This window comes from Nomascus leucogenys, chromosome 18 (genome assembly GCF_006542625.1).
Source record: "Nomascus leucogenys isolate Asia chromosome 18, Asia_NLE_v1, whole genome shotgun sequence".
In the NCBI taxonomy this organism is placed as follows: domain Eukaryota; kingdom Metazoa; phylum Chordata; class Mammalia; order Primates; family Hylobatidae; genus Nomascus; species Nomascus leucogenys.
In genome coordinates, this window is record NC_044398.1 from 91,167,248 (window position 1) to 91,190,086 (window position 22,839).

General features: G+C 46.2%; 1 protein-coding gene across 1 annotated transcript; it reads right to left on the minus strand.

The window, feature by feature from the left end:
* Positions 1-2,464: 2,464 nt before the first annotated feature.
* On the minus strand, positions 2,465-5,399 carry TNFRSF17 (TNF receptor superfamily member 17). The gene is made up of 3 exons (XM_003269297.3): positions 5,052-5,399; positions 4,167-4,313; positions 2,465-2,956 (listed from the first exon to the last, which is right to left on the minus strand). The coding sequence occupies exons 1-3, from the start codon at positions 5,179-5,181 to the stop codon at positions 2,682-2,684; spliced, it is 552 nt and encodes a 183-aa protein (XP_003269345.1). The 5' UTR covers positions 5,182-5,399; the 3' UTR covers positions 2,465-2,681.
* Between the last annotated feature and the right edge of the window lie 17,440 nt (positions 5,400-22,839).

Here is a 22,839-nt window from a genome sequence, read left to right on the forward strand (position 1 = left end):
CATACCTATAATTCTAGCACTCTGGCAGGCCAAAGTGGGTGGATCACCTGAGGTCAGGAGTCCGAGACCAGCCTGACCAATATGGTGAAACCCCGTCTGTACTAAAAATACAAAAACTAGCCGAGCGTGGTGGCATGCGACTGTAGTCCCAGCTACTCAGGAGGCTGAGACAGAGGAATTGTTTGAACCCAGGAAGCGGAGGGTGTAGTGAGCTCAGATAGTGCCACTGCATTCTGGCCTGGGCGACAGAGTGAGATTTCATCTCAAAAATAAATAAATAAATAAATATAAAGACTGGAAATCTGGGACAAAATAGGTTTTCACCATGTTGGTCAGGCTGGTCTCCAACTCCTGACCTCAGGTGATCTGCCTGTCTCGGCCTCCCAAAGTGCTGGGATTACAGGCATGAGCCACCACACCCGGCCATACCCAGGAGTTTTTGTGTGCTTAAAATGAGTTAGTATAAGCCGGGTGTGGTGGCAGGCACCTGTAATCACAGCTACTTGGGAGGCTGAGGTAGGAGAATCTTGAACCCAGGAGGTAGAGGTTGCAGTGAGCCAAGATCATGCCAGCACAGTCCAGCCTGGGCAACAGAGCGAGACTCCGTCTCAAAAAAATAAAATGAGTTAGTACAGGTGAAGCACTTAGAACAGTCCCTGGCACATTAATAAGACTATATATGGGTCAGATATGATTATTATAGCACCACTCACATTTTGGGCTGAAAACAGTATGTCGTGCACCGTTATCACAGTTTGTGATTACACATTTACTTGTGTAATTATAGTAATGCCTGATGCTTTCATTAAGCTGGAAGCTCACAAGGCCAAGAACCACCTGTGCACTGCACGTTGAATTCGTCTAGTTGATTCTAGGCTTCTCCTGTTTGCAGAAGTACATAAGATAAGTTAGCTTTCCTTTAACAATAAAGAGAAAAGGCCAGTCACGGTGGCTCACGCCTGTAATCCCAGCACTTTGGGATGCCGAGGCAGGTGGATCACAAGGTCAGGAGTTCAAGACCAGCCTGGCCAAGATGGTGAAACCCCGTCTCTACTAAAAATACAAAAATTAGCCAGGCGCAGTGACAGGCACCTGTAATCCCAGCTACTCGGGATGCTGAGGCAGAGAATTGCTTGAACCTGGGAGGCAGAGGTTGCAGTGAGCTGAGATCGCACCACTGCACTCCAGTCTCAGCGACAGAGCGAGACTGTCTCAAAAAATAAATAAATAAAATTTAAAAATCAAGAGAAACATCCGATCCTTCCTGAAATGTCTATGTGTGTATATGGGAGAGAAGCGCCCTAGCCATAGAAGCATGTGAGTGGGGCCGGGCGCAATGGCTCACGCTGGTAATCCCAACACTTTGGGAGGCCAAGGCAGGTGGATCACCTGAGGTCAGGAGTTCAAGACCAGCCTGACCAACATGGTGAAACCCCATCTCTACTAAAAATACAAAAATCAGCAGGGCATGGTGCCACGTGCCTGTAATCCCAGCTACTTGGGAGGCTCAGGCGAGAGAATCGATTGAACCTGCGAGGTGGAGGTTGTAGTGAGCTGTGATCACGCCACTGCACTCCAGCCTGGGCAACAGAGCAGGACTCCATCTCAAAAAAAAAAAAAAAAAAAAAAAAAAAAAAGAAAAGAAAAGAAAAGAAAAGAAAAGAAAGAAATTGGTTACTGAGATTTACAGAATGCCGTACTTTTTTTTTCAGTAAGCCAAGCGTTTAGAGGGCTGTAGTGAGAAGATTGCCACGTCAGCATGTTCAAGGTGATGAGCGTCAGCTAGGATGATCGAGGTTGTTTGCAACAACCTCAGTGGAGAGCGGATAGTGTGGAGAAGGTCTGTGTTAAATGCTACACAGATAACACCATTGGGGACCTTAAGAAGCTGATTACAGCCCAGACTAGGGCTGTAACAAGAACAGCCCTTTCAGGGACAAGACTCCTGAATAAGTGGTATACAATTTTTAAGGACTACATATCTTTAGGGCACTATGAAATCCAGCAGAAGATGAAACTGGAGGTTTTTTTGTTTGTGTTGTTTTGTTTTGAGATGGAGTCTCGCTCTCTCGCCCAGGCTGGAGTGCAGGGGTGCTATCTCAGCTCATTGCAACCTCCACCTCCCAGGTTCAAGCGATTCTCCTGCCTCAGCCTCCTGAGTAGCTGGGATTAGAGGCGCCTACCACCACGCCCAGCTAATTTTTGTATTTTTAGTAGAGACAGGGTTTCACCATGTTGGCCAGGCTGGTCTCGAATTCCTGACCTCAGGTAATCCGCCCGCCTCAGCCTTTCAAAGTGCTGGGATTACAGGCATGAGCCACCGCGCCTGGCCAAAACTGGAGCTTTATTATCAATACATTAGAATTCTTTCCCCCGTCCCACCTTTCTCTCCCACCCTCACCCCCCACACTGGTATACATGCTTGTTTTTAAAAACTCACGTTAATAAAAACTTAGATGTCACGAAAAAAGAGTTTAATCATGAAACCAAGGAAGTTTCTACCATTAAGCTCCCAACAGTAACCTAGAGAAATATATCTAACATAAAGAGTTTCCACAGTTAGAGGACAAAAAGCTGTATCAGCGACTGAAAAATACGGTCATCCTAAAGAGATCTGACACATCATCTATTCCGACAAAAGATTTTTAAGTGGCACTGCATGAGTTGAAATGGTTAATTACCTAGGGAGAAATTGATTTCTCTATCTCCGTAGCACTCAAAGCAGCTGGCAGGCTCTTGCAATAGTCATTCGTTTTCGTGGTGACGAGAATGGTTGCACCTTCCTCCATAGCTGGGAGTGGAAAGCAATGGTCTGAGTCGACCTTTGGTTTGCTCTTGATGCAGTCTTCACAGGTGCATTCTTCCACCGTGTACTCCAGGCCTCTTGGAAGAAAAATTTCATCACCAGTCCTGCTCTTTTCCAGGTCAATGTTAGCCATGCCCAGGAGACCTGGTCCTAATTATGCAGAAACGGAAACATTAACCTAAACTTCACAGAGAATGTGGTCATGAGAGTCTTAGCAGTACACGTCGGGATTCAAAGCAATGTGAGAGAGATTTTTTCATTTTTTAGAGATGGGGTCTTACTATGTTGCCCAGGCTGCATTGAAACTCCTGGGCTCAAGCAATCCTCCCATGTTAGCCTCCAGAGTAGCTGGGACTACAGCTCCATGCCACCGCACCCAGCTTGAAACAGATCTTTTCAGTAAAAAAGAATGAGTATGTGCTGGGCCCTGTGGCTCATGCCTGTAATCCCAGCACTTTGGGAAGCTGAGGCAGGTAGATTACTTGTGGTCAGGAGCTTGAGACCATCCTGGCCAACATGATGAAACCCTGTCTCTACCAAAAAGTACAGAATTAGTCAGAGGTGGTGGCATATACCTATAGTCCCAGTTACTCAGGAGGCTGAGATGGGAGAATCGTTTGAACCCAAGAGGCAGAGGCTGCAGTGAGTTGAGATCACGCCACTGCACTCCAGCCTGGGCCACAGAGCGAGACTCCATCTCTAAATAAATAAATAAATACATGCATACAGAAATAGGGCAATGGCTGTACATGCTTGGGAATCCAATCATGAGCAAAGGTGCTGCAGAAGTATTTTTATCTTAAGAGGCACTTAAGTAGAACATTCATTTTTCTGGGACTGGTTCTCTATTGCTTAAAAAAGATAATTATTTTTTAGATGATTCCTCGAATAATTCAGGAGCAACTGGTTATTCATTTCCAACATTTTTCAGTAGTAAAATGTTCACCCAAGCAAAGAACACTTATATTTGTATAAAAACATGACCATAGATCTTGACAAATATGCTTTTCCTGACAGTAGCAGACCTGGCTAGGAGTTTCTGATAATGTGGCATTTAATCGCTGTGCTAACTTTAGTCAAAAAGACTGATGTTTCCCAAGAAAGCCTTAGTACTTTCAATAGAGTAATTAACAGTGGAAGAATCCTGGGAAAGACTGACATTGTAGAAAACCTGCCAAGGTGTCAAAATCAGAATGAAGATGGCTCACCTCTACCAAGTTCATTTAATGTAACAATGTTCTAACACATTCGAAAGGGCTGTAACGAAGTGAAATAGTCAACGCTAAAAAAAGAAAAGGAACTGAAACTCAAAATAGCCATCCCTTGGAAATAGATTTCAAAGATTCACCATTAAACCAACCTGTGTTTTTAAACTCGTCCTTTAATGGTTCAGAGCTCATCTTCCTTAGCAAAAACATTAGCACGAAAACTGCCAAAGAAATTATCAAGCTCAGTCCCAAACAGGTCCAGAGAATCGCATTCATTTCTTTCACTGAATTGGTCACACCTTTATGAAAAGAATGTCAGACAGATAATGAGCTGATAACATAATATTCACATACTTTATTGTTATTATTTATTTATTTATTTTGAGACAAGTCTTGCTCTGTTGCCCAGGCTGGAGTGCAGTGGCGCGATCTCGGCTAACTGCAACCTCCACCTCCCGAGTTCAAGCGATTCTCCTGCATCAGCCTCCCGAGTAGCTGGGATTACAGACCTGCGCCAGCACACCCAGCTAATTTTTTGTATTTTTAGTAGAGACAGGGTTTCACCACATCGGCCAGGCTGGTCTCAAACTCCCGACCTCAGGTGATCCACCCACCTCAGCCTCCCAAAGTGCTGGGATTACAGGTGTGAGCCATCCACCGCGCCCGGCTGTCATACTTCATTATTTTGCTAAAATAATGAAGTATGGATTATTTTGATAGCAAAATAATCAAGTATGGATTATTTCCATTCTATCACCTTAATTAATGAACATCGACTTTTAAATTCTAAATATCACTTAATTAGAAGAGCTGATTTTTAAAAAAATCTATGTTGCTAATAGTGCTGAATCATATCAAGTTCAGTTCCAAATAATTACTTTGTTTCCGTAAACATTAAAATCATTGCCTTGCTTCCTTTCTCTTTTTGATTCAAGAAAACTCACCATCATGCCCATTATGTTGATTCTCCGAATAAGCAGTCCATAGAGACAGAATAGTTCACACCAATGAATAATCGTTCAAGCAATATTACTTACTTGCATTACAATAACGCTGACATGTTAGAGGAGGAGTATTAGAAGAACATCGAAGTTGACAAGGTATGCAAGCATGCAACAAACTGTCAAAATACTCATTTTGGGAGCACTGCCCAGCCATCTGCAACATGATCACAAAAAGAAAACCAGGGAGCTACAGAAAGAACAGCCTGGAAGGACAAGTAATATCTCTACAAGAATTCCAGAGCAAATGCAGCAAGAGCAGCTAGAATGTTGAGAACAATGAACTTCGCCTGCTTCGTGGGTTCTTACGGGGGCCGTCTGTGTCTTCGCGGCGGCTAAGGATTTGAATACCACATCTAATTCAAGTTTCTAAGTTTGAGTCTTGGATGGGGTAAGAGACAGGGTGTAAATATCAGGGCATATCACATCTGAAACAGAAACTGCTTATTTATAGAGAAATTTCTCAGCCAGGTGACAGTTGCAAGATGCAGACAAGCCCACGGCATCAAGCCGAATGTTCAGTAACAGTTTCTGGAACATCTGTTAATGAGCTGTACTGTGTGAGAGGTGCCAGGAAGATAGACAAGACAATGTCTGTGCTGTGCCCCTTAAGATCTTAACATTGAGGCCAGGTGCAGGGGTTCACACCTGTAATCCCAGGACTTTGGGAGTCAAAAGGCGAAACGATTGCTTGAGCCCAGGAGTTCAAAACCAGCCTGGGCAACATGGTGAAACCCTGTCTTTACAAAAACATTTTAAAAAGTAGTTGGGTGTAAGCTGGGCGCTGTGGCTCACTCCTGTAATCCCTGCACTTTGGGAAGCCGAGGCGGGTGGATCACTTGACGTCAGGAGTTCCAGAACAGCTTGGCCAACACGGTGAAACCCCATCTCTACTAAAAATACAAAAATTAGCCAGGCGTGGTGGCAGGCACCTATAATCCCAGCTACTCAGGAGGCTGAGGCAGGGAGACGTGCTTGAACCCGGGAGGCGGAGTTTGCAGTGAGCCAAGATGAGGCCACTGCGCTCCAGCCTGGGTGATAAAGCAAGACTCTATCTCAAAAAAAAAAAAAAAAAAAATTCTACAGGAAGATCAGAGGTGATGCACTAAGGAAGACTCACAATGCCACTGACAGAAAAAGAGACATTTAGGGTAACAGATCGTGGAAAGAGGGCTGAAAGGAAGATAGGTTTAGGGTATTATAATAATAATACAATAATCTATGTTCCGTTGTTGAAAATCTAGAAATACAGATGAGCAGATAAAAAAACATTTGGAAATCCACAGTCCAAGCATCCAGAAGTAATTACTGCTAACACCTGTTGTATCCCAGAAGTTGCAAACAGACCTGCTGATGTGATGTCTTTTGTTTCACCGATCTCCGAATTCTAGATAGATTTATATAGTGCATTTTTCTGTTTACATAAATGGATCACTTGAATTTGCCTTTTTTTTTTTTTTTTTTTGACAGAGTCTCACTCTGTCTCCCAGGCTGAGTGCAGTGGCACGATCACAGCTCACTGCAGCCTCCACTTCCTGGGTTCAGGTGATCTTCCCACGTCAGCCTTCCAAGTAGCTGGGACTACAGACACACGCCAGCATGCCTGGTAAGTTTTGTATTTTTTGTAGAGATGGGTTTTTGCCATGTTGCCCAGGTTGCTCTCAAACACTTGGGGTCAAGTGATCCACCCACCTCGGCCTCCCAAAGCGCTGGGATTACAGATGTGAGCCACTGAGCCCGGCTTGAATTTGTTTTTAACCATACTGAGTGAAATACCCATATAGAGACGTCCAGATGTTTGTTAAAAATGCAGGACACAATTAAAATTTGAGGAAATGGCAAACTCCTAATTCAGTATAGTGATTATCTCTGAGGTAAGTGGTGGGGAAGAAGGGGAGCACAAAAGAGGCTTCACCTGTGTTTATTATATTTTCTTTATTAAGCTGAATGGTGGATACATTGATATTTGTTGTTTTCCTTTTGTTGTATTTTTGTTATTCTTTACACTTTCTTAAGGCCCAAGGAGTGTGCCAAGGAAACCTGCCATCCCTTCTACTTTATTTCATCCTCCAAGTGCCCTATCCTTTAAAAAAAACTTATTCTTTATTTTTTTAAAAAAAAAAAAAAAAAAAAAAAAAAAAAAAAAAAAAAAAAAAAAAAAAAAAAAAAAAAAAAAAACTTATTCTTTTTTTTTTTTGAGCTGGAGTTTCACTCTTATTGCCCAGGCTGGAGTGCAATGGCGTGATCTCAGCTCACTGCAACCTCTACCTCCCAGATTCAAGCGATTCTCTTGCCTCAGCCTCCTGAGTAGCTGGGATGACAGATGCACACCGCCAAGCCCGGCTAATTTTTCTATTTTTAGTAGAGACGGGGTTTCACCATGTTGGTCAGGCTGGTTTCGAACTCCTGACCTCAGGTGATCCACCCGCCTTGGCCTCTCAAACTGCTGGGATTACAGGCATGAGCCACCTAGCCTGGCTGATTATTTATTTATTTATTTATTCATTTATTTATTTTGTGATGGAGTCTTGCTCTGTTGCCAGGCTGGGGTACAGTAGTGCGATCTGCAATCTCTGCCTCCCAGGTTCAAGCGATTTTCCTACCTCAGCCTCCTGAGTAGCTGGGATTAAAGGCATGCGCCACCATGCCCAGCTAATACTTGTATTTTTAGTAGAGACAGGGCTTCACCATATTGGACAGAATGGTCTCAGTCTCCTGACCTCGTGATCCACCCGCCTTGGCCTCCCAAAGTGCTGAGATTACAGGCATGAGCCACCACACCCAGCCACTGATAATTCTTATTTTTAAAATTCATATTATTAAAAAATAATTATTCAAACAGTACCAAGGAGTTTTCAATGAAAAGTAAGTCTTTTTCCTACCCTAGATTTCTTCTCTCTTACCAGAGGCAGTAATTACTATCAGTCTTCTTTCTTTCATTTTTATTTTTATTTTGAGACAGAGTCTCGCTCTGTCACCCAGGCTGGAGTGCAGGGGCGCTATCTCGGCTCACTGCAAGCTCTGACTCCGAGGTTCATGCCATTCTCCCACCTCAGCCTCCGGAGTAGCTGGGACTACAGGCGCCCACCACCATGTCCGGCTCATTTTGTTTTTGTATTTTTAGTAGAGATGAGGTTTCACCGTCTTAGCCAGGATGGTCTCTATCTCCTGACCTCGTGATCTGGGATTACAGGCATGCGCCACCATGCCCAGCTAATATTTGTATTTTTAGTAGAGACGGGGTTTCACCATGTTGGGCACAATGGTCTCAATCTCCTGACCTCGTGATCGACCCGCCTCGGCCTCCCAAAGTGCTGGGATTACAGGCATAAGCCACCGCGCCCAGCCCATTTTTTTTTTTTTTTTTTTTTTTTTTAAGACCAGGTGTTTCTCTGTTGCCCAGGCTGGAGTGCAGTGGCACCATCAGGGCTGACTGCAGCCTCCACCTTCTGGGCTCAAGCGATCCTCCCACCTCAGCCTCCTGAGTAGCTGGGACTACGCACATGCCACCATGCCCAGCTAATTTTTGTATTTTTTGTAGAGATGAGATTTCATCCTGTTGCCCAGGCTGGTCTTGAACTCCTGGGCTCAAGTGATCCTCCCACCTCAGCCTCCCAAAGTGCTGAGATTACAGGTGTAAGCCATAGTGCCCAGCTACTGTCAGTATTCTGTCTTTCCAAGTAGAGCCTCTGTTTATGTCTATTCAGACCCTACCTATTTTATTTGTATCCACCCAGGAGGCAGATAGAGCATATTATACAAGTGTTCATACCTTGCTTTTTTTTTTTTTTTTTTTTTTTTTAAACAGGGTCTCACTCTGTCACCCAGGCTGGAGCTCAGTGGCAAAATTTCAGCTCACTGCAATCTCCACCTCCCAGGTTCAAGTCATTCTCTTGCCTCAGCCTCCCTAGTAGCTGGGATTACAGGTGCGTGCCTCCAGGCCTGGCTAATTTTTGTATTTTTAGTAGAGACGGGGTTTCACTATGTTGGCCAGGCTGGTCTCGAACTCCTGACCTCAAGTGATCCGCCCGCCTCGGCCTCCCAAAGTGCTAGGATTATAGGCGTGAGCCACTGGGCCTGGCCTCTTTTTGTATTTTTAAAGCAGTACATAATAAATGCTAAAATCAAGAGAATAAAATGCAGAAATTTTTAAAAAATACTTTTTTTTTTAAATGCAGGACTTGAGCCTAGGAAAGATTTTGAACTTAGATATTGATCAAAACCTCAAATTCCTCTGGGGTCCAGGCGGTGAGGTAAGTGGGTGAGGCTACCTAGGCGGGACAGGGAGAAGCTGAAGCAGCTGGCCCAGGAGGCTCCACTCCCTCAGCCTCTGCCAGATTGCTGACCTTTGGAAGATAGGCAAAGGAGACAGGACAAACATGATTAGAGAAATAGGGAGAGAACAAAAATTATCTCCCAGGCCGGCTGCAGTGGCTCACACCTGTAATCCCAGCACTTTGGGAGGCTGAGGCAGGTGGATCATCTGAGGTCAGGAGTTCGAGACCAATCTGGCCAACATGGTGAAACCCAGTCTCTACTAAAAATACAAAAATTAGCCAAGCGTGGTGGCGTGCATAATCCCAGCTACTTGGGAGGCTGAGGAAGGAGGATCGTTTGAACCTGGGAGGCAGAGGTTGCAGTGAGCCAAGATTGCGCCACTGCACTGCAGTCTGGGCTACAGAGTGAGACCGTGTCTCAAAAAAAAAAGAAAAGAAAGAAAAAAAAAATCTCCCATAACAGTCAAGCAAGAAGAGATTTTAGCCTGAGTTAGGGAGTGGAGTCAAAGTCTACAGGAAGATCGGGGCGATGCACTAAAGAAGCAGGTCATTGATGGCCTTTGAGTGTGTCCCTGATGCAAGCCAGATGGTAGATATTTAAGGAGTGGTGAGGAAGAGGAGGCAGCCAATAGGAGCCATGCCTGAGACCAGGCGCATGGCTCATGCCTGCAGCGATTTGGTAGGCCGAGGAGGGTGGATAACCTGAGGTCAGGAGTTCGAGACCAGCCTGGCCAACATGGTGAACGTCTCCACCAAAAATACAAAAAATTAGCCGGGCACGGTGGTGCACACCTGTAATCCTAGCTACTTGGGAGCCCAAGGCAGGACAACTGCTAGAACCTGGGAGGCAGAGGTTGCAGTGAGCTGAGATCATGCCACTGCACACTCCAGCCTGGGTGACAGAGGGAGACTCTGTCTCAAAAATAAATAAATAAATAAATAAAGGGAGCCCTACCTGGGAAACCAGGAGAAGCCAGGGGAAGAAAGCTTTGCTAAGTCTTTAGAAAGAAAACACTATTGTGTCTGACAGATATACTTGCTCAGGTACTTAAAATCACAGGTACAATGTACTTTACTGCAGCATCAGATCTATTCATAAGAGCCTAGAGCAACATAACTGTTCGTCACTGGGAGCCTCACAATGGAAGACTATGGCCATCCAAAAGAATGAGACAGATGTGTTCTCATATGAAAGATAAATCACTAAGTGAAAAACACAAAGCACAGACTGGACACGGTGGCTTGCACCTGTAATGCCAGCATTTTGGTAGGCTGGGGTAGAAGGATCACTTGAGCCCAGTAGTTCGAGACAGCCTGGGCAACACAGGGAAACCCTATCTCTACAAAAAATTTAAAAATTAGCCAGGTGTGGTAGTACATGCTTGTGGTCCCAGCTACTCGGGAGGCTGAGGCAGGAGGATCACCTGAACCGAGGTGGTTGAGGCTGCAGTCAACCATGGTTGTGTGCTGCTGCTGCACTTCAGCCTGGGCAACAGAGCAAGACTCTGTCTCAAATAAAATAAAATTTAAAAAAATAAAATAAAATAGGTAACGTCTGAATAGACAGACATAAACAGAAACTTTATTTGCAAAGCTAGAAAGAAGACTGATGGACTGTCTCTGGCAATAGACAAAATCTAAAGAAAGAAAAAGACTCACTTTTCATTGAAAAATCTTTGGCAGTGTTTGATTGCTTTTTTTAAATAATATGATTTTTTTTTTTTTTGAGACAGGCTCTCCCTCTGTCACCCGATTAGAGTATAGTTGGGTGATCACAGCTCACTGCGGCCTGGAATTCCTAGGCTCAAACAATCCTCCAGCGTCCCAAGTAGCTAGGACTATGGCAGTATGCCACCACGCACAGCAATTTTTTTTCTTTTTAATTTTTTGTAGGGGCAGGGTCTTGCTTTGTTGCCCAGACAAGTCTTGAACTCCTGGCCTCAAGCTATTCTCCCACTTCAGCCTCCCAAAGTGCTGGGATTACAGGTGTGAGCCACTGTGCCTGACTAGGAGCATGATTTTGAAACAAGGATTTTTTTTTTAAGTTTTATGAGACTGGTGCTCATGTAATCACATCACCAAAAAAGTGCTGTGTTTGCCCTCACATGACATAGAAAGAACAGTGAGGAATCCAGTACTCACGCCTGCCTCAAGCTTCACTTGTCACTCACAGCTCTAAGGAAGCAAAGTGGTGCTGGAAACTCTCAAAGCCATTAAAGCTTCTGCCACGGCCTGAGCCCCAGCACCAAATGCTTGGCTGCCCATTCACAGAGGCAAGAGCCACAGTGGGTCAACCTAAACCCCTCTACGAGCTCCCCCTGCAGAGCCCCACTTTGGCAGACATTCCTGACTTCTAGATCCACTGGTTGGTGACTCCTCTGGTCCCACTCCCAGATCTTCGCCTCCCCAGATCCTGCAATAATTGTGCAAAGTCTCATTCCTTCCCTTATCCAATAACACTCACCCATGGTAGCTTGGCTCCCCAAACCAACCCTGACTGTTACCACCTCTTTACCCTTGATATTTTCAACCTGCAGTCTTTCTTATTTTACTTTGTTTTTGAGACAGGGTCTCACTCTGTTACCCAGGCAGGAGTGCAGTGGTGAGATCAAAGCTCACTGCAGCCTCAACCTCCCCGGCCCAAGTGATCATCCCCTTCAGTTCCCTGAGTAGCCAGGACTGCAGGCACATGCCATCTTGCCTGGCTAGGTTTTTTATTTAACTTTATTTTTTGCAAAAATGGGGGTCTCACTGTGTTGCCCAGGATGGTCTCAAACTCCTAGACTCAAGCCATGCACCCCACTTGGCCTCACAAAGTGCTAGGATTATAGGCATGAGCCACTACGCCCGGCCTAGGAATTTTTTTTTTTTTTTTTTTTTTTAACGGAGTCTCGCTCTGTCTTCCAGGCTGGACTGCAGTGGCATGATCTGGGCTCACTGCAACCTCCGCCTCCCAGGTTCAAGCACGTCTCCTGCCTCAGCCTTCCTGAGTAGCTGGGATTACAGGCACCCACCACCACGCCCAGCTTAATTTTGTATTTTTAGTAGAGGTGAGGTTTTGCTATGTTGGCCAGGCTCGTCTTGAACTCCTGACCTCAGGTGATCCGCCCGCCACAGCCTCCCAAAGTGTTGGAATTACAGGAGTGAGCCACCGCACCCAGCCAGCATTTTCACTGTGTACTGGGCCCCACAAGTTAAGTAGTCAGTTCTGAGTGACTCAGTAAAGACAATGTTAGAAAGTTCTCATTATGGGATTTGGATTTATGTCAGGTTATTTGGGGAGAATTTGCAAAAACATGGCTTAGCTGATGTTAGCAGGATGTGCAGGGGATTCTGTAACTGGGGGATATCTAAGTATCAGCAGAATTCTCCAGAGAAATAGAACCAGTAGGAGATACAGAGCTAGAGACAGAGATTTACTTTAAGGAATTGCTTCATGCAATTGTAGGAGCTGGCAAGTCCAAACTCCATAGTAGGGCAGGCCAGCAGACTGAAAATCCAGGTAAGATTGGATGTTGCAGTCCTGAGTTTGAAATCCACAGGGCAAGCCAGGCAGGCTGGACACTCAGAGAGGGTGTCTGTGTTTCAGTCTTGAGGCTGAATTCCTTCTTTTTCAGGAAATCTTGGTCTTTGCTTTTAAGGCCTTCAACTGATTGGATGAACCCCACCCACAGTATGGAGGGCAATGTCCTTTGTTCAAAGTCTACTGATTTAAGGGCCAGGCACGGTGGCTTAGGTCTGTAATCCCAGCACTTTGGGAGGCTAAGGCAGGCAGACCATTTGAGGTCAGGAGTTCAATATCAGCCTGGCCAACATGGTGAAACCCTGTCTCTACTAAAAAAAATACAAAAATTAGCTTGGTGTGGTAGCACATGCCTGTAATCCCAGCTACTCAGGAGGCTGAAGCAGGAGAATCACTTGAACCCGGGTGGCAGAGGTTGTAGTGAGCCAAGATCACACCACTGCACTCCAGCCTGGGCAATAGAGACTCCATGTCTGAAAAAAAAAATACAAAAAAAAAAAGGCTGGGTGCAGTGGCTCATGCCTATAATCCCAGCACTTTGGAAGGCCGAGGCAGGTGGATCACAAGGTCAGGAGTCCAAGATCAGCCTGACCACAGGGTGAAACCCCATCTCTTTAAAAATACAAAAATTAGCAGGGCATAGTGGCATGCGCACGTAATCCCAGCTACTCAGGAGGCTGAGGCAGGGGAATCGCTTGAATCTGGGAGGCGGAGGTTGCAGTGAGCCGAAATTGCACTACTACACCCTAGCCTGCGTGACAGAATGAGAATCTGTCTCAAAAAAAAAAAAAAAAAAAAAAAAAAGATCTCCATGAGCATGTAGCTAGACAAGTCCACCTGAGGACATAGCAAGAAGCTGGCTGTCTACAGGCCAAGAAGCGAGCCCTCACCAAGCACTACATTTGTCAGCATCTTGATTTGGGACTTCCTACTCTCCAGAACTGTGAGAAATAAATTTCTGTTCTTTAAGCCAACAGTCTATGGTGTTTTGTTTTTATTTTCCTTCCTTCCTTCCTCCTTTCCTCCCTCCCTCCTCCCTCCCTCCCTCCCTCCCTTCTTTCTTTTTCTTTCTCTTTCTCTCTCTCTTTCCTTCTTTCTTTCTTTCTTTCTTTATTCTTTCTTTCTTTCTTTCTTTCTTTCTTTCTTTCTTTCTTCTTTCTTTCTTTCACAGAGTCTTGCTCTATTGCACAGGCTAAGCTGCAGTGGTGCCATATCGGCTCACTGCAACCTCCACCTCCCAGGTTCAAGTGATTCTCCTGCCTTCGCTTCCCAAGTAGCTGGGACTACAGGCACACACTACGCCCAGCTCATTTTTGTATTTTTAGTAGAAACTGGGTTTGTCACGTTGACCAGGCTGCTCTTGAACTCCTGACCTCAAGTAATCTGCCCACCTCCACCTCCCAAATTGCTGGGATTATAGATGTGAGCCACCGCACCCGGACCTTTTTTTTGTTGTTGTTGAGACGGAGTCTCACTCTGTTGCCCAGGCTGGAGTATCTCGGCTCACTGCAAGCTCTGCCTCCCAGGTTCACACCATTCTCCTGCCTCAGCCTCCCAAGTAGCTGGGACTACAGGTGCCTGCCACCACACCCAGCTAATTTTTGTATTTTTAGTAGACAGAGGGTTTCACTGTGTTAGCCAGGATGGTCTCGATCTCCTGACCTTGTGATCTGCCCGCCTTGGCCTCCCACAGTGCTGGGATCACAGGCATGAGCCATCTTTTTTGTTTTTAATAGAGACAGGGTCTCTCTTTACCAGGCTGGTCTCAAACTCCTGGGCTCAAGCAATCCTCCTGCCTCAGCCTCTCAAAGTGCTAGAATTACTGATGTGAGCTGCCATGCCCAGCCAGTATTTCATTATAGCAGCGCAAGTAGACTAAGACAGACATGTTTCATGAATGAGGAATAAACCCTTGAGATGTGGGTGTTGTTTGTTACTGCAGCAAAACCTCATCTATCCTGACTGATAGAGTCCAAAGCCATTGCATTAACTTCTCTACAATATTGTCTCTTTACTTTCACTAAAAACTTCACTTTTAAAATTTTATTTATTTATTTTTTTGAGATGGAGTCTCACTCTGTTGCCCAGGCTGGAATGCAGTCATGCAATCTCAATTCACTGCAACCTCTGCCTCCCAGCTTCAAGCGATTCTCCAGCCTCAGCCTCCCGAGTAGCTGGGACTACAGGCATATGCCAACACGCCCGGCTAATTTTTGTGTTTTTAGTAGAGACAGGGTTTCACCATGTTGGCCAGGCTGGTCTCGAACTCGTGACCTCAGGCAATCTGCCCACCTTCTCCTCCCACAGTGCTGGGATTACAGGTGTGGCCACTACACCTGGCAACAACTTCTTTATGATGACTACATCTCTATTCGAATGAGCAAACCCTTTCTAGTGCATGCAGTTCAAAATGAAACAAGCCTGAAAAGAACACAAAACTAACAAGAACACAAAGGAACAGCAGGCAGCAAGTTAGAAATACGGGCCCTCCGGTATACACAGGTTAGTTTCTTCTTCAACGTGAAACAGCCTGAAGGAGGTGAGCCTTGTGCTTAGGGGAGCTGGAGGAGATGAAACAGCTTGGAGCTGGGGTCCGATGAAGGAGGGAGCCCAGGAGCCCTGCTGGGCGAGTCCTGCAAAGGCAGAGTCCAGTGCAAAGACGTTCTTCCTCCCTTCCTCTCCCTTGGACTTAGATCTTTGCACGTTCCTCAGAAGTCTTGTTTGCTTACTGACATGAAAAGGCTAATTTCATATGGAGCCAATTCTCCAGGCTCTCTGCTCATTTGCCACGAAGATTCCCTTTGAAGATCATCAGCTCCTCTGAACTGCTCTCCCTCCACACGATCAGAAGTGCCACATTCTGTCGGCTCTTTAGAATTTTTCAAAGTGGCTTCACTCTGATTTTCAGGGTGTCTTGACTGTTGGCAACTGGAAGGCTCATGGTGAAGTTTAGGTTTTTTTTCTTTTTTTTGAGACGGGGTTCGCTCTTGTCACCCAGGCTGGAGTGCAGTGGTGCGATCTCGGCTCACTGCAACCTCCTCCTCCTGGGTTCAAGCAATTCTCCAGCCTCAACCCCCCCGAATAGCTAGGATTACAGGAGCCCACCACCGTGCCCGGCTAATTTTTTGTATTTTTAGTAGAGACAGGGTTTCGCCATGTTGGGCAGGCTGGTCTCGAACTCCTGACCTCAGGTGATCCACCCTCCTCGGCCTCCCAAAGTGCCGGGATTACAGGCTTCAGCCACTGGACCCGGCCTCTTTTTTTTTTTTTTTTTTTTTTTTGACTTTGTTTTTCTTTTCCAGTAAGGACCTACATGGCTTCAAAGACTTAAAAAAATTTATTTTTTATTTTTTATTTTTTTGAGATTTTTTGGGTTTTTTTTAGATCCCTAGGGTCTCATGGTTGCCCAGGCTGGAGTCCAGTGGTGCCATCGTGGCTCACTGCAGCCTCCACCTCGTGGGCTCAAGCAATCCTGCTGCCTCAGCCTCCCAAGAAGCCACAGATGTGAGCCACCACACCCAGCTAATTTAAAAAAAATTTTTTTTTTTTTGAGATGGAGTCTCGCTCTGTCGCCCAGACTGGAGTGCAGTGGTGCAATCTCAGCTCACTGCAACCTACACCTCCTGGGTTCAAGCGATTCTTCTGCCTCAGCTGAAGAATCTAGCTACCCGAGTATCTGGGATTACAGGCACCTGCCACCATGCCCAGCTAATTTTTGTATTTTTAGTAGAGATGGGGTTTTAACTTGTTGGTCAGGCTGGTCTCAAACTCCTGACCTCGTGATCCACCTGCCTCAGCCTCCCAAAGTGCTGGGATTACAGGAGTGAGCCACCTTACCCGGCCCCAATTTTTTTTTTTTTTGAGACAGTGTTTCGCTCTTTTGCCCAGGCCGGCGTGCAGTGGTGCAATCTCGGCTCGCTGCAACCTCTGCCTCCTGGGTTAAAGTAATTCTCCTGCCTCAGCCTCCCGAGTAGCTGGGATTACAGGCATCCACCACCACAGCCAGCTAATTTTTTATAGTTTTAGCAGAGAAGGGGTTTCATCCTCTTGGCTAGGCTTGTCTTGAACTCCTGACCTCTCACGTGATCCAACCACCTCGGCCTCCCAAAGTGCTGAGATTACAGGCATGAACCACCACGCCTGGCCTAATTTTTAATTTTTTTGTAGAGATGAGGTCCCACTGTGTTGCCCATGGCTGGTCTTGAACTTCTGGGCTCATGAGATCCTCCCATGCAGGCCTCCCAAAGTGCTAGGATTACAGGCATGAGCCATCACACTCAGCCTGACTTTATTATTATTAATTTTTTTACAGCAGTTTTAGATTCAGAGCAAAACTGAGAAGAAGGGACAGAGATGTCCCATATACCTCTTGCCTGTACACATGCACAGCATCCCCAGTGATCAAGATACCCCAGCAGTACGGTACATGTGTTGCAATCAACAAACCTACATTGACAAATCATTGTCATCCAAGTCCATAGTCTACATTAGGGTTCACTCTTGGTGACATGTATCCATCATCATAGAATCATACAGAGGAGTTTTACTGCCCTAAAACTCTTCTGCTCCCTTTCTGCTCATCCCTCCCCACCTAATCCCTGCATATTGATCAAGAGCCTGCTATACTAGACCCTAGGCCAAGCACCAAGGTACAACAGTGAGTTCGTTTGAGATGTGATTCCTGCCCTAATGGCATTTACAGTCTGATGAACCAAACAAAAGGTTAACATAATAAATAAAGTACAGGCCAGGTGCAGTGTCTTACGCCTGCAATCCCAGCACTTTGGGAGGCCGAGGCGGGTGGATCACCTGAGGTTGGGAGTTCAAGACCAGCCTGACTAACACGGAGAAACCCCGTCTTTACTAAAAATACAAAATTAGCCAGACGTGGTGGCACATGCCTGTAATGTCAGCTACTCAGATGGCTGAGGCAGGAGAATTGCTTGAGCCCAGGAGACGGAGGTTGCAGTGAGCAGAGATCATGCCATTGCACTCCAGCCTGGGTGAAAGAGCAAGACTCCATCTTAAAAAATAAACAAACAAACAAACTACATACAATTATGGAAATGCTGTGAAGGAAAGTGCTAAGATTGAAAGTGAACAGAGGGAAGGACCTTCAGACTGTCATGCAAGTCTAGCACCTAGTGAGGGAGAGAGAGAAGGAAGGGAAACCTTCGGGCTAGGAAGAACCTCAGACTATAGTGCATCCAGCCGGGCGTGGTAGCTCACGCGTGTAATTCCAGCACTTTGGGAGCTCGAGGCAGGTGGATCACCTGAGGTCAGGAGTTCAAAACCAGCCTGGTCAACATGGTGAAACCCTGTCTCCACTAAAAATACAAAAATTAGCCAGGCATGGTGGTGAGCACCTGTAATCCCAGTTACTTGGGAGGCAGAGGCAAGATAATTGCTTGAACCTGGGAAGCAGAAGTTGTGGCGAGCTGAGATTGCACCACTGCATTCCAGCCTGGGCGACAGAGCAAGACTCTGTCTCAAAAAAAAGGACTACAGTGCATGCTACGTAAGGTGTGTCCAGTCTGATAGGCAGTTCTCAAGCCAAAGACACCCCTCTCGGGAGCCCTGTGTCTTGCAGGAATGGTTGGAACCAAGCAGGGGAAGTAGAAAATCCCCTGGGGGATCATTGCTAAGATGGTGCATTAGTCCATTTTCACACTGCTATAAAGAACTGCCTGAGACTGGGTCATTTATAGAGGAAAGAAGTTGAATTGAATCACATTCCACACGCCTGAGGAAGCCTCAGGAAACTTACAATCATGGGGGAAGGAGAAGCAAGTACCTTCTTCACAGGGTGGCAGGAGAGAGAGTGAGCAAGTGCAGGGGAAATGGCCACTTTTAAAACATCAGCTCACGTGAGAATTCCCTCACTAGCACGAGAACAGCATGATCCAATCACCTCCCACCAGGTCCCTCCCTAGACACCTGGGGATTACAATTTGAGATGAGGTTTGGTTGAGATGACACAGCCAAGCCATATCAAATGGTGAGTAGGATCACTCTTGCTTCTCTTCCTTGGTTCCTGGACCCATGTAGTCTTTCTGCTGGGGACACAGCACCATACAGAGGTCTCTGGTTTAATGCATATGCTGCATCCTGAGTGGCAGCCCATCTTTCAGAGTGGTGCATGTGAGCTGATGTTTCAGCTCTGCCTATAGGTGCCTGTCCCAGTGCTTTCTGCAACCAGCTGCTTCTAGATAGCATAGAATATATCATGCAGTGGTCATGGGCCCACTCCCATTTCCCCTTCACTGTGAAGCAGATCGTCTCTGGTCATATGCTGTGTTGTATGGGAGGTCATGCCTAGAGCTCAGACTTGCATAAACCTCCAATAGTCGTACTGACTGAGAATCTCTGAGTAGGAAAGGCCAAACTCTATCCAGACAAACCCAAAATAGATATCAATTCCTGTGAGGATGAACTATGGACGGCAGCTGGGGCCATGCAATTCTGCTGTCCACAGTAATACATTTTCATGGCTGCCCAACACCTTTATTTTTATTTTTAAATTTTTTTGAAGAGGCCAGGTGTGTTGGCTCATGCCTTGGGAGGTCAAGGCAGGCAGATCACTTGAGGTCAAGAGTTCGAGACCAGCCTGACCAACATGGTGAAACCTCATCTCTACTAAAAATACAAAAATTAGCCAGGTGTGGTGGCACGCACCTGTTATCCCAGCTACTCGGGAGGCTGAGGCAGGAGAACTGCTTGAATGCAGGAGGCGGAGGTTTTAGTGAGCCGAGATCGCGCCACTGCACTCCAGCCTGGGTGACAGAGCAAGACTCTGTCTCAAAAAAAAAAAAAAAAAAGCTAAGTCATGATGGACTAGGACGGGCCCTAATCCAATATGACTAGTGTCCTTAATAAGAAGAGATCACGTGATCAGACACAGGGGAGAAGCCCATGGGGAGATGGAGGCAGAGAATGCAGCAATGTAGCCACAAGCCAAGAGACTCCAAGGACTGCCAGTAGCTACCAGGAGCTGGAAGAGACAAGGAAGGATCTTCCCCTCGAAGCCTCAGAGAGAGCATGGCCCTACTGACACCTTTTTTTTTTTTTTTTTTTTTTGTAGACAGATTCTCGCTCTGTCGCCCAGGCTGAAGTGTAGCAACCTCTGCCTCCCAGGCTCAAACGAGTCTCCTGCCTTAGCTTCCCGAGTACCTGGGACTACAGGCCCCTGCCACCATGCCCAGCTAATTTTTTTTTTTTTTTTTGAGACAGAGTTTCACTCTTGTTTCCCAGGCTGGAGTGCGGTGGCGTGATCTCGGCTCACTGTAACCTCCACCTCTCAGGTTCAATCGATTCTCCTGTCTCAGCCTCCTGAGTAGCTGAGATTACAGGCACATGCCACCACGCCCGGCTAATTTTTGTATTTTTAGTAGAAAGGGGGTTTCACCACATTGGCCAGAGTGGTCTCAAACTCCTGAGCTCAGGCAATCTGGTTGCTTTGGCCTGCCAAAGTGCTGGGATTACAGGCATGAGCCAGTACACCCAGCCCCTACTGAGACCTTGATTTCAGACATCTGGCTTCCAGAGTTGGGAGAGAATGAATCTATATTAGTTGATTTGTTTGTTTGTTTGAAATGGGGTCTCACTCTGTTGCCCAGGCTGGAGTACAATGGCACAGTCACAGCTCAAGGAATCCTCCTGCCTCAGCCCCCTAAGCAGCTGGGACCACAGGTGTGCACTAATTTATTTATTTATTTATTTATTTATTTATTTATTTATTTATTTATTTTTAGAGACAAGTCTCACTATGCTGCCTGGGCTGGAACTCAAACTCCTGGGATCAAGCGATCCTCCTGCCTCAGCCTCCCAAGTAGCTGAGACCACAGGTGCACGTCACCATGCCTGGCTAATTTTTTTTAACAGATGGAGTCTCACTATGTTGTCCAGGGTCGTCTTGAACTCTGGGGCTCAACTGATCCTCTCACCTTGGCCTCCCAAAATGCTGGGATTATAGGAATGAGCCACTGTGCCCAGTCTTTTTTTTTTTTTTTTTTTTTGACACCAAATTTGTGGTCCTTTGTTACAGCAATTTAAAAAAAGAAAGAAAGAAAGAGAGAAAAAGAGAGAGAAAGAAGGAAAGAAAGAAAGAGAAAGAAAGAAAAAGAAAGACAGACAGACAGAAAGAAAGAAAGAGAGAAAGAAAGAGAGAGAGAAAGAGAGAAAGAAAGAAAGAAAGGTAACATATGGGCCCGGTTCAGTGGCTCATGCCTGTAACCCCGGCACTTTGGAAGGCTGAGGACAGGCTGTGTCAGCAGGGCCCTGCTCTCTCTGAAGCTTCTACTCAAGGATCCTAGGAAACAAATGCAGAAGGTGAGATTCAGTCTGGGACCCATCAGGTAGAGAGAAGGTAGCCCTGTGACCCACCTGGGAACAGTGCCCCAGGCAAAGGGAACTGCAACAGTGATACCCCTGAGGCAAGGAGGGACTCAGTTGAGCTGGAGGACCTGTAAGAGGCCCTGTGTGGCTGGAGCATGTTGGAAGTGAGAATAGAGGGGCAAGCAGGGCACTGATCACATAGGGCCCTGAAGTATTAGGAGTCAGGGTTTTAGTCCCAGGGCACTGGGAGGCCCTGGTGCATTTGGAGCAAGGAAATGTTGTGACCCAGTTACAGCATAGAAACTATTTCACTTCACTCCATGGTGACAAGGAACATAGATTTGGGGCTAAACTGCAGGGGTGGGGGCGGAGGGGTGTGTGTGTGTGTGTGTGTGTGTATGTGTGTTCTAATGACACTGTATTAGCCTAAATTCCCTGGAAAATGGAGCCTTAGGCAAGGATGCAAGCGCTAATGCTTTATCTGGGAGACACAAACAGGACAGGAACGATGAGAGAAAAGGAAAGTGAAGAAAGGGAGGATGGGAAGTGATATAAATAATGAGTGTTATGGGCAGAATTGGGTCCCCCTAAAATTCAAAAGTTGGATTTGTTTCTTCCTTTTTTTTTTTTTTTTTTGAGGCAGAGTCTTGCTCTGCCACCCAGGCTGGAGTGCAGTGGCATGATCGTAGCTCACTGCAGCCTCGACCTCCTGGGCTCAAGTGATCCTCCCACTTCAGCCTCCTGAGTAGCTGGGACCATGGGCACACACCACCACACCCAGCTAATTTTTTCTTTTCTTTCTTTTTTTTTTTTGAGACAGAGTCTCACTCTGTCGCCCAGGCTGGAGTGCAGTAGTGCAATGTCAGCTCACTGCAACCTCCACCTCCCGGGTTCAAGCGATTCTCCTGTCTCAGCCTCCCAAGTAGCTGGGATTACAGTTGCATGCCATCACACCTGGCTAATTTTTGTGTTTTTAGTAAAGACAGCGTTTTGCCATGTTGGACAGACTGGTCTTGAACTCCTGACCTCAAGTGATCGGCCCACCTCGGCCTCCCAAAGTGCTGCGATTACAGGCGTGAGCCACTGCACCCGGCCATCACTACTATTCTTATATTCTGAGTTAGAACAGAGCATCCCTTTCATTAGATGGCTGGTGCTTTTCAGAAAAGAAATTGACCATTATTCACGTTTGTGTCAACCTCTGCTCCATCACCTAGCAAATGCTTTGCCTAGGGGAGCCATCTGGTAGACACTTGGTTTTTGGTTTTTTGTTTTTTTTGAGAATGAATCTTGCTCTGTTGCCCAAGCTGGAGTGCACTGGCACGATCTCAGCTCACTGCAAGCTCCACCTCCCAGGTTCACACCATTCTCCTCTCTCGCCCTCCCGAGTAACTGGGACTACAGGTGCGTGCCACCATACCTAGCTGATTTTTTTTATTTTTAGTAGATTTTTTTTATTTTTAGTAGGGACGGGGTTTCACCATGTTAGCCAGGATGGTCTGGATCTCCTGACCTCATTATCCACCTGCCTCAGCCTCCCAAAGTGCTGGGATGACAGGCATGAGCCACCGTGCCTGGCTAGAGATTTGTTAAGTAAGTCTAGATCCTGTTGTAGGGTATTAGCCCAAAACACTCCCCCAGAACGCACATCCTAGCCTGTTTTTCTCCTGCCCTCTCCCTACCCCAAGAA